Source organism: Triturus cristatus, chromosome 3_2 (assembly GCF_964204655.1).
Source record: "Triturus cristatus chromosome 3_2, aTriCri1.1, whole genome shotgun sequence".
Taxonomy (NCBI): Eukaryota; Metazoa; Chordata; class Amphibia; order Caudata; family Salamandridae; genus Triturus; species Triturus cristatus.
In genome coordinates, this window is record NC_140584.1 from 686,876,144 (window position 1) to 686,890,673 (window position 14,530).

General features: G+C 37.9%; 1 protein-coding gene across 2 annotated transcripts in view; it reads left to right on the forward strand.

Moving 5' to 3' along the window:
• LOC146857972 (peroxisomal bifunctional enzyme-like) overlaps positions 1–14,530 on the forward strand; it is a 357,734-nt gene that overhangs the window by 125,335 nt on the left and 217,869 nt on the right. For both annotated transcript variants that reach the window (XM_085648736.1, XM_085648735.1), the window contains one exon: positions 876–1,060. In XM_085648736.1, coding sequence (XP_085504862.1) covers positions 876–1,060 — 185 coding nt within the window. The remainder of the gene's footprint in view (positions 1–875; positions 1,061–14,530) is intronic.

Sequence of the window (14,530 nt, forward strand, 5' to 3'; positions counted from 1 at the left end):
CACCCTGAGGGCAGCTACTTGTTTACTCTTCGTCACTGCCTTAATGACTGTGAGAGACAAGAGGCTTACCGCTGTGTCTAGCATTACAACCACATTCATGAGAGCTTCTGTTAGCCACATAATAAAATCGAATACATGTTGTCCTTGGGTAAAGTCGTCCCCGAGGCAAAGACACATCCATGCTTGTCGTACTGGCACCTTGCCTGAAACTAAAGCCTTCCTCACTGACAGTGAGAAAGGGTCATGAAAGACCCGAAAGTGAGATCAAGGGGTTTCTTGTCGCCTTTTGCTCTCAGTTTCGGTTAATACCATGTGTAAGAAGATACTTTGTTATTTTTAGTAGTACACTTAGCAATACCCAACTAATATTTTATTTTCAAACTAGTCTTTAGTTTTTGGTATCATCTTCGTCAGTGCTGAATTCTCCAGTTAGTGATTTTATTCCATGGGCAGTAGGGATAGCTCATTTTAACCACAGGGCGTGATCACCGGTTGCCTCCCCCCTGTGGCACGAAGCAGTTGGCTCTATCGGCCAGAATATTCATAATTACTCTAAAGTCACATTTCTTGAGTTAAGAGTTTGCAGGTCGTTATTATTACATCCCTAAACGTGTGTGAGGTTTTGTTTATTGTTCTGACAAAAAAAAACAGCAGAATCTCATATGGAAGAAACTATTGATACTGTCCATTCAGGCCGATGATGGTTTGCTATGTTATCAATTATCCTGAATTCGTTTTAGTGATCATGCAAAGGTGCTATTGATCCTCAGAAAAGGTATTAATATCTTGCTTGAAGAACCGTGGCAAAAAACATCTGAGATACAAGAAGTGAGCAGTCCGAAGTTAAGTTTCTATTTGAACTTTCTTTTCTTTAGGAGCTGACATTCGATCATTTTCACAAACGAATTCAAAGAGTTACGTGAAGCAAAATAACCTGGAAGACGTAAATGCGATGGCGGAGAAGAGTGATAAACCTGTCGTGGCTGCTATTGAAGGGGTCGCTCTTGGAGGTGGTCTGGAGCTGGCTCTTGGTTGTCATTACAGAATTGCACATGTGAAGGTATTGCAGCCTTTTCGCAATATGTCTCTGCAGTGTTATTTCTTTTGTATTACCCCTTATTCATGTTTTAGAATGGGTTATTTGTTTTTCTTTACTGTAGCTAGTTCTCAGATTTGCAACCACTGACAAAGGCAGCTTGAATTCCCTGCTCTCCCCTCCTCCCCCAGGCTTAGCCAGGGCTCCATATGTTTCAGAATAACTCTTAATTGAGCAGAAAGCAACCTGAGAGTGCCAAGATGGTGAAGACCTTTGGATTTCGCTATATTCCTAGAAGAAAGCAGCGATGCATCGAGTGTTTGACTCGTGTAACTCCGCTTATTTAACAATTTGTGCTCGTAAGTCATACCTCAGTGTGGAGAAAGCACAGTCTCTGCCAGAAAGCAACACTCCCTGATTCACTGACCCAGGATCTGAGGACCTTTACATGCATCAGTGGAACTTACATGGGGAGCACATTTACCACAGTCACGAGCACTGAGTAGCAGTTACTCCAAAAATGTTTGAAATAAGTTTGTTTTTAGGGTGTGAGATGGACCCAAACTCTTCCATTTTTAGTTCTAGATGCAGCAGCTTAGTTATTGATGTCTGCCCAACACATTACATACAGAAAAGAGTTTGAGTTAGCCGTGTTTGGTTCCTGGCATGTTTTCTAACCCGCCCCCCCCCCCCCCCCCTTTAGTCTCATTGTGGATCAACTAGTGTATGTAGATGTGTACAATCTTTGGTGCAGTTGTAGCTGATATTGGTGGTGAGGTAATAGTAGTCATTATATATATATTTATTTGGTGCTTGGAACAGAGAGTACTGCCTCCTTCTAATGCTGTTCTGCTGCTGCCTTTTTCTTGCACCACCAACAAAGCCCTTCCTACCTTATGGCTGCACTGATATTGCTGCTGCCTGGTGCTTCTTTCTATTTTCTGGTACCTGATGTGGTTGCTAGATATGCCCATGCAATATTTCTCTAATTATAGGGTTTAGTTCCCATCAGAGGAATTACTTTTGGCATCCCTATCAACTCCATCATTATGTGTTTGAAACAAGCAGTCTCTCTTCCCTCTAATGATGCTGCCTCCCCTTTTAGAGGCTTTCCCTTCACCTCCACTGATGTTGCTTCTACTGGGTGCTCTTTTGCATAGACAGTGTTAGTCTTGAATGACATAAAGTATTTACTAGGGACGTCAAAGAGTTGTTAGTTTAATGTTATATAGTTTCCACTAGAGGAACAAGCCCTACATGTTCCTAGAAATCGCATCATTGTGAGCTACTTCTGGACCCTAAATAGAGATGCTGTTGACCACTTTTACTTCACAAGCTAGGTGCAGATGGCACTTAAAGCAGTACAGATGAGTCGGGGAGATGGAGGTAGAGCTCTCCATTAGCGAAGCATGTGAGACATTTTGTTTACAAAAACATCTTTTGCAAAAATATCCTTTAAAAACATGTTTTACAATAATCTTGCTATCTTCGAATGCCCTGGTGTTCGCCAATATTATACGTTATCCATTTGAGTAATATGCTTTTCTTCAATCATCAAAGTAAAGCTCTATTGTTAAAAAAACAGCTGTATTAAGAACACTGTTACATTCTTATGTTACTGCCGTTTGTTTATAGTTGTAACGTACTTTTGTTACACTTTGTTAATTTGCATCTTAATTTTTGTTGTGTTATCTGTACAATTTAAATTCAATCCTGGACTCTCAAGTAATCTTTTCTTTAAAAAATAATGAATTTGAATTTCATCCAGTTAACAACATTCACATCAGTTTAGAAATCCTATGTGGTGACTTTCTATTCTTGCACGATATAATCCTCCCACTGAATCTTTTCTTTAGAATGTAATTTGTTTGTATTCTATTCAATAAATGACATTCATATTAGATGTTTTATCCTATTTGACAATTTGCTGTTCTTGGTAGATATAATTGAGTCGTAATGAAAAAATAAATGCAATTTACTTCTGTATTCAAACTTGGCAAAGAAAGTGTATGGCCATTGAATTGAAATATTACTTATGATGTCTGCAAAATATCAAGCTATTGGATCTTTGCATTTTAGTCTAAAAGTTCAGTGGTATTCTGTAAATATCATGTTTGCTTTGCATGTAGGTTCCCCACACAAACTATGTGACGCAGACAAATTATTCTGTACATTATGAAGTTGCTCTTACAAGCACAAATATATTGTATCTTGTATTTTTGCCGGTAAATTGATGTAAAGAAGTATTCGATTTAGTGACAAAATAACAATTGATGCAGACCAAGCATGGGAAGCTTTCCTTTTTCATTTTCAATGAAGTAGGTTGGTTGTGTTAGTGGAAATCTTTGTCTTCTAAATATTTCAAGATAATATTTTTCGTGTAGCCCTCCATATTATCTACCCTTTATAGAAAGGTAGTCTCTGGTCATCCACTAAATCATTCATTTTTTTAAATTTTGGGAATCTTCTTTGATCCTAGAGAGAATTTAGTTGTTAGTCATATTAGATTTTCTTTTTCCTTCACTTGTGCTTTCAATACTATTGATGTTGTCTTTAATTTTGTTCTTTTGAAAGCCGCCTTTTATAAAGTATCCTTATAGTTTCCGGTTCTAATCCTATGCATCAGTTCTTTGATTCTTGCATCCAACAATCATAAATAATGTTCTCTAATCTTAATAGTTGGCCTTAAGGTAGCAGCATAATCATGGATTGTTGGAGGAAACTCTTTGAAACTCTGTTTTTAATCAGTTGGTTTCCTATAAACCGCGGACCAGAAATAGTCCGCTTTAAATGTGAGTTCAATGTCCTGATATCATACATTTGGCTTTCTAATGTTAATTGCATTCTTGGATTTACATTGTTCAAGTCTTCGTAGAAGATCTCCAGTTCTTCTTTTGACCTCTCCCATATGGCAAATATATTGTCTGGGTATCTAGGCCACTATTTTAATTTGGATTACAGAAAGCCATTTTTAAAAATGTGTTCCATTTGAAATTGGTATATACAGATAGTTGCAGAGGATGGGACAACATTGCTGTACCTAATTTTTGGAGTTACAATTTGGTAGAGTATCTGAAGAAATTATACTTCTGGTTGTAATGTTGTAGTTTAAAATAGATTTATTGACTCCTTTATTGGCTGTTTGTAAGTGTATTTATTCTTCTGATTTAAGGCCACCATCATGAGCTATTTCTGTTTATGAAATGTTAATTTCAATTTAAAGAGAATATCCTATCTCCTTCTAGTTTAAAGGTTGGCAGCATATTCAAAAACTCCTTAGTGCCCTGTACAATGCCATACATTTTTTAATCAAACAAGAACTAGTACAAATATATTGCTGGGGCTTGTGCAAAAGAATTTATTCCAACCATAATAGATATTTTGTGTTTTTTTTCTCGACTCCTTGTCAATATTTGATACACGAGGGACTACTAGAGTCATCAGGTTTATGTTAAAAAGAAACCCCTTTGTACTCTCTGCTATTTAACTTGTTTTCATGCAATAATGAATCTAAAAACTTTGAAAAGTATTGATATGGGGCGTGGTCTGGCCATGTAGGAAGATGGCCGCCTAACTGTGAGGCTCTGCTCTGGGTCGGCACTCAAATGGATTGAACATCTATTTGCAGGTGTCTAAGGATGTTCTTTTGGCATTTCTGAGTAATCGGAACATTGAAGCTGTCAGCTGTGACAATTCCGTCCTGCTAGACCATCTCTAACTGGCTTTTCTGAGATGTGGATACATTTTGGCTTGCCGGGCCTAGCAGAATCCTAGGATCCCCGGTGCTTGCGTAACCTGAACTCCTGATTACCTCACTGCTAATTGGGCTGTGACTCAAGAGACCCTGGCTGGAGGAAACATTCCTGGTCAAAAAAATGTTTTCTTTATGAGGTAAACCGCCCCGGGCCCAGTAATAATTTATGTTCCCTGGAGCATGTGTGACTTGTATTCCTGCTGACTCCTCTGCTAAATGGACTAAGAATGGAACAATGTGAATCTGGATTCAAGAAACCATCTTTATTTGTGAAAAAAGGCAGCTTTACTTTTTGCTAAAAGTAATCGGTGTACAGACATGTGTTAAAAAAGGAAGTGAGTTGATAGCACATTATATTCACTGCTTACCTGCTAATTGGGCTACAAGTGTTGCAGGCGTCAGTCTGGATGTAATATTCCCGGTCTCATATTTTATATATGATGAATGACGACTCCACTTGAGGCTTAACATAATCAAAGTGTAGAACTGCGCAAACTGCATTTTTTTTTCTCTCACATGAGGATTGTTACTGAAAGAAAGTGAGTGAAATCATTGTTGCAGTGATTTTTCCAGCATTCCCTGACAGGTTTAATGCTGTCTGCATGTACATCAATATGCATCAATGCTATTCATATAGCGCAAACTCCTCATTTCTTTTTTTCCTCACAACTTAAGTCTTTACAATATTCCATTTAGACATATGTCTATCAGTTTAAGAGCTCATTTTTGTTGGTCATGCTTTTCATGCTCTACCACAATACTCAAATGATATCATCAATATTTATACGCAACCTATTTCTCCCATGATAATTTTAATTAAAATAAGGAGATTTTTTAGCTGCAGGCCTGCTGGTTGCTTACTCTACTAATCTACATAAAACTGCTGCGATATTTTCCTCAATGCTTTTTGACTCCAATAGCACTTGATTATATCTTGCTTTGTGGAATCTGGCTCATATGTCATTTAAGTGCTAATTCATTTAATATCCATATATTTATTTATTCACAACTGAAGATTACTCCTCTTGGTGCCTTACATTCGCTCTACTTGAAGGGTTGTTTGTCTGCAGTTTTAAATATTCCCTGACATTTGAAGTTAGAAGTGAATGTCTAATAACAAGAGTGGAAACAAACCTTCTCATTCACTTTTATTTGCTGATGTATTAAAACAACCACGCAAGATGTCTGGGAAAAACTCCACTGCATCAACTTCTAATAAGGCACCTAATACTTTCTCGGTGGTATCCAATGCTGCCATGGATCGTCTTTTCCAAGAAATTTCAACAATCAGTTGTCGGCTAACAGACATGGATATAAACATTTCATCTCTTACCTCAGAAACTAAATCAATACTCGCTGCCATAGCACTATTCCATGGTAAAACGGAGGGTCTTGATCAACGTTTGACAATTGTTGAAAATAAAATCGCTCCAACGCAGTCTAGAGATGAAGAACTTCTTTTTCTGCGTAGTAAGTTAGTGGATTTAGAAGACCGCAGCAGAAGAGACAATATTCGTTTTTTTGGATTCCCAGAAAAAACTGAAGGCCAGAATACCAGAGCCTTTTTGTGTGATGTACTCCCTAAATTAGTTGGCATTCAGTTCGTTCCACCGCTTGAGATCCAGAGAGCACATCGATTAGGTCATCCACGGCACGGTAAAGACACACGTCCAAGACCCTTTATTGCTTGTTTCCTAAGGCATGAGCAAGTTTGACAACTACTGATAGCAGCACGTACTCAGGGTTCCTACTCTTAGGACGGTTATGAAATACGATTGGCAGCTGATTTTTTTCCCGTGACACCAATGAAGGAAGGAAAGCGTTTCTCTCCATGAGACCTCAATTGAGGAAATTAGACATTAAGAATGGTTTGTTTGATCTTTCGAGTCTCTAAGAATGGGGACACCAGAGACTTCTACAATCCAGATGAATTACAACGATTTTTGGTTGACATGACATCTCAAGACATGGACACGCAGTCTGCTCCTAACCCTGCTCGGAATCCTCAAGCTATTCCCACATCTGTGGATGACATGCATCACAATCTACATGAATCCCGTCAAAGAGGCAGAGAATTTGAACGGTCTATTCGCAGTCAAGATGATACATCTTCCGCCTTAAACACTGTCTCCACCTTAACTCAGGAACAACGTCGAGATAAGTTCCGTTCTCCTCTAAAGTCTGCCTCTAATGAGAAATAATTTTGATGTCATATAACTTATTAAGCCATAGGTTGCAGCTACTTTTGCTTATGTCTCTCTAATTGACAGATATAGATGAACTCTGTGCTGTTTTACTGGTTAAATTCTCTTGTCCTTTTGGAATGTTCTATTTATTTTCCTGTATTCATGAATAGATAGTCACAACTCTGTAGCATTTTACATATATTAGTCATCAAAGTGTCTCAGTATTAACTTTTCATGCTTATCTTTTATTAGGGCTATTATTTAGGTTATGGATTTTGATTATTCACTACTATTATATTTCTTAATGATGTCCTTTATAGGTTATTAGTTCATGATTTATCTATCACATGCAATATAGTTATTTTATCTATGATGTTGACTATTTGACCTATTCTTAGATATTTATATATCTTTATCAATATTTAGTTTACTATGACTTAAAATCTTCTAATATATTTCCAAAATGTTATATTATAAATGTTATGCTCTCTTAATATGCTATCCTTTAAAGGGCAGCTTTTATATCCCTTCATAGTCCTTACCAGCTTAGTGTTGCACCGGTCCTCAGGAGGGGGTTGATGACTGAGGGGTCCACCTCTTGATCTAACCAAGCCTGATTGCCTTAATGGCACAGGTCAGCGGAAGAATCAAGCGAGGGAAGGAAAGGTAGGGAACGCCAGGGAGGGAGATCTGTAACGAAAAAAGAACAGAGCATACACCAGTAAGGATCACCATAAACGTATACAAGTAGCAATACTGTTTCCTGGACCTGGTATCTCCCCTAGCCCCTATACCTGTAAAGGAAAATAACATCCATTCATAACATGGCGATGGCAACGTAAAGTTGAAGATGGGTTGAAAGGTGGGCAGACTGTGCTTGTGGGTGGAGGGTTTTTCTGTAGCAAATGACAAATGAACAAAGGTCAACCCCCACAACAGGACCCTCCTCTGAACAATGAGGTTCTACAGCAGGAACCAGCACCTACCCTCCACTTGACTCCACCGTGCTTCACAGGGGTAGAGCGTAGCCCTCTACCACTCGTGATAACCCCTGTTAAGATAGAGCCATAGAATACATCAGTTAGACGATACACCAAGGTACTGCTATAATCACTGTATGCCCCATCAAGCAGTCCCCACACTCTCCCTTCGTGTTCCAGCAATAATAATAACGTAAGTTGTACTCAGCGGTACGTGGAATCAAGATGCGGCCATGCGCCAAGGAGCTTCCTTGGTTTGAGCTCTCTGGTTGCACAGATCCGTGCACTTGTACCAAGGTCTGTTTCAGGCTATGCACCCCCACCCCGCCTGCCGATAAATGCAGGCCGAACAAATCCACAAGGATACCACGTAAGCCTTCGTAGGAGCACCCGCTCGACTACGGAGGTTCAAAAAAGAGCTGTCGGTGCAAGCACCCTTACCGCACTCTAGGCTACGGCCTGGAAACAAGGATCGGACAATGAAGACGCATCCACACGGGAATTTCCGACATCGGGAGGCCGGTGACTTCCTGTTTTATGCGTCTGGGCGCGTAGTCTCGCGAGGTGCGCTACGCCTCATGGGAACTGTAGTACGGGCGACTCCGTGTGCGCGCTTCGGTGTTGCGCTGCCAGCGCTCCCCCCGGGGGGGGGGGGGAGGGTTCATAACACTTAGTTCATATTTTCTATTTTTACTTTATTTTATTCTTTCAGGGTTTTTATTTACTGGCTTCTCATATCAATGTTATTGGCCACTTTAAATTGCTTTTTTTTTCTCCTTCTTTTTTCTCTTAAAATGTTCTAGCCCTGGATTTTCCTTATTAATGGAGTCCCGGCCCAGAGCGGTGCTCTAGTGCGCCCAGACCCGTGGTTAAGTCTATTGTTGTTCTATTATTCTCTTTCTATTATTCTTTTGTGGTCTATAAATCTTTCTTTATTTGCTTTCTCTACTTTATCTTTATTTATCTTTCTTATTGGTGTTTTTTTTCCTTTCCTCTTCTATACCCATTTCCATCACATCTTTTTGCAAGTCTCTTTTTTTAAAAATGTTTTTTATTTCTAACATGGTCCTTGCTCATGATTTATGTGCTATATCCTGGAATGTCAATGGATTAACACACTATATCAAACGGAAGAAGGTTCTTTCCTATTTACAATCTAAAAAGGTGGATGTGGCTCTTCTTCAAGAGACTCATCTTAATACACTCGAGTCTGAAAAACTTCGTAGAGATTGGGTGGGTAAAGTTATCCACAGTAGTATCAGCAATGGGACTTCTTCAGAAGCATACCCTACTCGAAAATGTGGGGTAGCAATCCTTATCAGAAAAACATTACCAGTTCGTGTACTTAAAACATGGGAAGACTCACAAGGCAGATATGTTTTTGCAAAAATGTGCATTGGTAATATTCATATATGTGTGGGTTCAGTTTATGCTCCTACTGGTGATAAAAAAGATTTCTTTCTACGTTTGAATCGTTTGCTGTCGGAGATTGATGCCTCGCAATACATAATCAGAGGCGATTGGAAACCTCGTGAGAGATCCAGTTTTGGACAAAACTGAACCTCTTGATAAGAATAATGCAGCGGACAGAGCCCTTATGAATGATATCATTGCAGACAACTGCCTTATAAATCATTGGCGCTTATCACACCCAAATGATGTTGAATATACATTCACCTCTCCCTCCCATAGCACCTTATTGAGATTGGATTACTTTTTAATTTCTCAGAGAACGGTCCAATCGATCCAAGATTCTTGTATTTTGGAGGCATCCATCTCTGATCATTCTCCGGTCCTCTTGTGTCTACAGACTGGGACACCCAAACCAGGTCGTAAACCCTGGAGAATGAACATCCAACGTCATAAAACACCCCCTGGTAAAAAACAATTGGAAGAACATCTTCAAGATTATCTCAGATTTAATCAAAATTCAATGGATTCTCACAAGGTCATATGGGCTACTGCTAAAGCTGATATTTGTGGTAGACTTATGCGAGATGCAGCCCAGTTCAACAAACTAAATATTGCTAAACAAAATCAATTGGAACAGGACATTACCAATTTCACACGTTTATATACTAAAAGCCCTACTTTACAAAATCGAAAACTACTGGAGCAATCACGCATGGCATTAAATTCTCTTTTCACCTCTAAGGCGGAATATGCCTTACAAAAAATGAAAGGGAGGTATTATGAACAGGGTGAAAAAGCGGGTAGACTTCTATCAGCACAATTGAAGCAAAGAGAGGTTGCTATGGCTATCCCTGCTTTACAATCCTTTAAGGGTTCCATGTTAACATGTCCTCAGGATATTGCTAATGAATTTGCCACATACTATAAATCTTTATACACTCCAGACGCCCATATAGATCAGGGTAAAATGTTGTCTTTTTTAAATGGATTAGAACTACCATCTCTTTCTGATGAAGATAGATCCATACTGGATGAAGACATTAGTAAAGAAGAGATTTCTCACGCTATCCTTAAACTTCCTTATCACAAAGCACCAGGAGAGGATGGTTTGCCAGCAGAATTTTATCGCTGGTCCGGAGATAAAATTATAGACTGTTTGCATGCGGCATTTCAGAAAGCCGAACGTACTTCCTTCTTAGGTTATATATCTAATAAAGCAGTAGTAGCAGTTTTACCAAAACCAGGAAAAGATCCACTTCTTTATAGCAGTTATCGTACCATTTCACTTCTTAACTGTGACATTAAAATGTTAACTAGTATTTTTGCTTCTCGTCTGCGCAGAGTTATTCCCTCTCTCATTCAAAATACTCAGGTGGGCTTTGTACCTGGTCGGTCTTCCAGAAATCATTTACACTCCCTAGCTCACACTCTGCATACTGCTAAATCTTTACAGGATGATGCTTTGGCATTATCATTAGACGCTGAAAAGGCATTTGATAGAGTGGAGTGGGATTATTTATTCCTAATCTTAGAAAAATTTGGTTTGGGAGAACAATTTTTAAGAAAGATTACATTGTTATATGAACAACCCACTGCACTGGTCAATTGTGGAGGATTTACTTCCGATACTTTTACTATACAGCGAGGCACCCACCAGGGTTACCCCCTCTCCCCGCTTTTATTTTTATTAGCCATTGAACCTTTAGCGGCCGCTATTCGGCAATCTTCCAAAGTGGTTGGTATTTCCTTACCGGTGGGTGAATCTAAACTTTATCTATATGCGGATGATATACTGCTCACTATTACTGATTTAAACAGATCTTTAACATTATTACTTCAAATTATAGAGGAATTTTCTTCTTTTTCTGGGTATAAAATAAATTGGGATAAGAGTGAAGCACTTACCATTTCAGATGGCACCTCAAGGGATGTGATACAGGGATATCCATTTCATTGGCAGCCTTCTCGGTTAAAATATTTAGGTATCTTGGTAAATAAGGGATTGGACGCCATGGTATCAGATAATTTAGGGCCTTTAATCATTCAGATGCTACGAGATTTTGATAAATGGAAAGCGCTGGGTCTGTCTTTATGGGGTAGAGTTCAAACGGTGAAGATGATAACGTTACTGCGCTTTCTTTATATTCTTGGTATGCTTCCTCTTCATGTTCCCTTATCCACATTGCGCCTTATAGATTCCAAAATTAAATCTTTCATATGGGGTTCTATTAAACCACATCTGGCTATACATAAATTAAATGCTCATCATTCCTATGGTGGTCTCAGTCTTCCCTCCATTGAACAATATTATGTCAGCTCTCATACATGCTCCAAGATAATTTAAATACACCGCATTGGGTCCATGTTGAGCGACATCTTCTCTCTGCAACAAATGGTCTTGCAGTTTTATATGGATCTGGTTTAAGCCAAATAGATCCACGTAACCCCCTATTGTCTGCAATGCGTAAGTTATGGCAAAGAGCGCATCTTATCTTGGGCATTAATTCTAGTTTACATGTAAAGGCTCCTATATGGAACAACTCCAGAATGCGCATTAAAGGTAGAAGCTTTCTATGGCCTAAATGGAAATCAGCAGGCATTCTCACACTAGACCAAATTCTCCATGACGGGGATCTTAAACCACTATCACAGTTAATGGATGAATTCAACTTACCACCGCTGCAGCATGCCAAATACGATCAACTTAGAAAATCTCTTCTCAAAGCTCTTGGTTCCACACCTTGGTCATTATCTATATCACCAATAGTGTTTTATTTCGGGGCAAACCGAAAGGTGTCATTTCAGGTCTCTACAAAACAATTACATCTCAATTATTTTCACACCCATTATTCTGCGATCTCCGACATAAATGGCAAACACGTTTACAGACTTCTTTTTCAGATATGGAATGGATGAATACACTAGATGGTTTGGATAAGGGAGCTCGAGAAGCTTGTTTAAAGTTTTGCTTATTTAAAATTCTACATGACTGGCACTGGTCTCCGGTTAGATTATAAAAGGCAGGCTTGTTACCGCTTTCCAATTGTTGGAGATGTAATACTTCTGGATGCGATATTGTTCATATTCTTTGCACGTGTCCATTGGTTAAACATTATTGGTCTTACATAGGTCAGACCTTACATAAGTCTATCTCACTGCATTTAAAACATTTCAACAAAAAAAAAAAAGAAAAGTATTGATATCTAAGGGTTGTATCATTGATTCTGTATGACATTCCTATTTATTCATTATTACCATGGCCTCACCTTTATCTGCCTTTTTGAATTCAATGTCAGCGTTTCATTCCAGTTCTAAAATGAATTGCATTCTCTTTTGGTAATATTCATAGATTTCATTTGAGACTTGAAGGTTGTTTCCTGATAGCTGTCGTTAACTATGTAGGGGACTAGGATTCATAGTTAATTAATAATTTATAAATATTTTATTAGTTTTTTTAATTATTTATTTAATTCATTTTTACTTATTTAAAATACGGAATATTGATTACCTTTTCTGATATTTTAGTTGCTGGATGCTAGTTTGTAGTGAAATATGGTGGAAAGTTAATGAATTAATTATTTGTAAATTACTTAATTGAATTTTAAATTATGAAATATTAATTTAAAAAATATATTTATTTGCTGGCTGCTAGGTTTGTAGGGGTCTAGGCTGGGAAGTTAATTAAGAAGTGATTAACATTTATTAATTGTTTATTATTTAATCAATTTTTAAATATTGTAATTTTTTAAGTTCTAGTTTAGGTGCAGGCTTCAAGGTTTATAGGGGTATAGGTTGAGAGGTTAATTGAATAACAATTAATTGATGATTATTTTATTGAATAGTAATTATGTAAATTGATTAATGTTTTTATATTTTATATATTTTTTATGTTAATCTGTATATTAAGAGTCTAATATTTTTCTACATTCATGGTGTTACTTGTATATGTAATGTGTTTGAGGAGAAGTACTTTCCCTACTCGTGTTTATGCTGCAGTAGGAATAGTAAAATGAATCCCTTTTGAAATCAATGTTTTCCCTACTGTTTGGAGTGGAAATAGTAAATCTCACCCCTCCAAAATCCAACACTTTCCCTAATGTTGCACTGACTGGAGTGGGAATAGAAAGTTTTACCCCTCTGAAATCCAACGCTTTTCCTACTCTTGCACAGACTGGAGTGGGAATAATACATTGTATCCTTCCAAAGTGCAACACTTTATCTACTATTTGCAGTGGGAATAGTAATTTTGTCCCCTCTGAAATCCAATGCTTTCCCTACAGTTGCCCTGTTTGGAGTGAGAATAGTAAATTGAACCCCTCTGATATACAACACTTTCCCTACTATTGTGTTGTTTGGAGTGGCAGTAGTAAATTTCACCCCTCTGAAGTCTAATTCTTTGCCTACTGTTGCACAGATCGGAGTGGGAATAGTAAATTTGTATCCCTTTGAAGTCTAACACTTCCCCTGCAGTTGTGCTCTTTGGAGTGAGAATAGTAAATTTCATCCCTCCTAAATGCAGCGCTTTTCCTACTGTTGCACAGATTGGAGTGCGAATAGTAAATTTTCCCCCTGAAGTCCAACACTTTCCCTATTATTACATAAACAAGAGTAAGTAATGGTATATAGTTAATATCCTCATAATGTTGATTAAGTAGAGTTCATAGTATTCGTTTTTTTAAAAATATTAAACATTATTTGTTTTTACATTTATTTTAATGTTTACAGTATTTTTTTTTGTAAATGTTTTTAGGATTTTTTAATATTTTATTTATAGTCTACATTAAAATATGTCAAGTCAAAGATACTTTATTTCGGCAAAGCCATAAAAGTTTTCCTTCAATGCAAAAAAACCCCCACAACATTCCTGATCCAATCAATGCTAATATAATGCAGCCTAAAACCACATCATATATGATGCATATTAATAAATATCATTACAATTATTTTATATGACATGATTTGTAAAATTGATAAAATCAATACTCAACGAATCGTAATTTAAACGAACATAGAACATAATCATTTGATTGCGTGTCTTCTTTTTGCCCACATCTGCCCCCAAAACGTTGCTATTGTGCTAGCATACAGCGCAGAAGAATCCGTTCTTAGAACCCTCAAGGCAGTGCGGTGGCACGGAGTCCCCATAAGCCGATGCACAGGT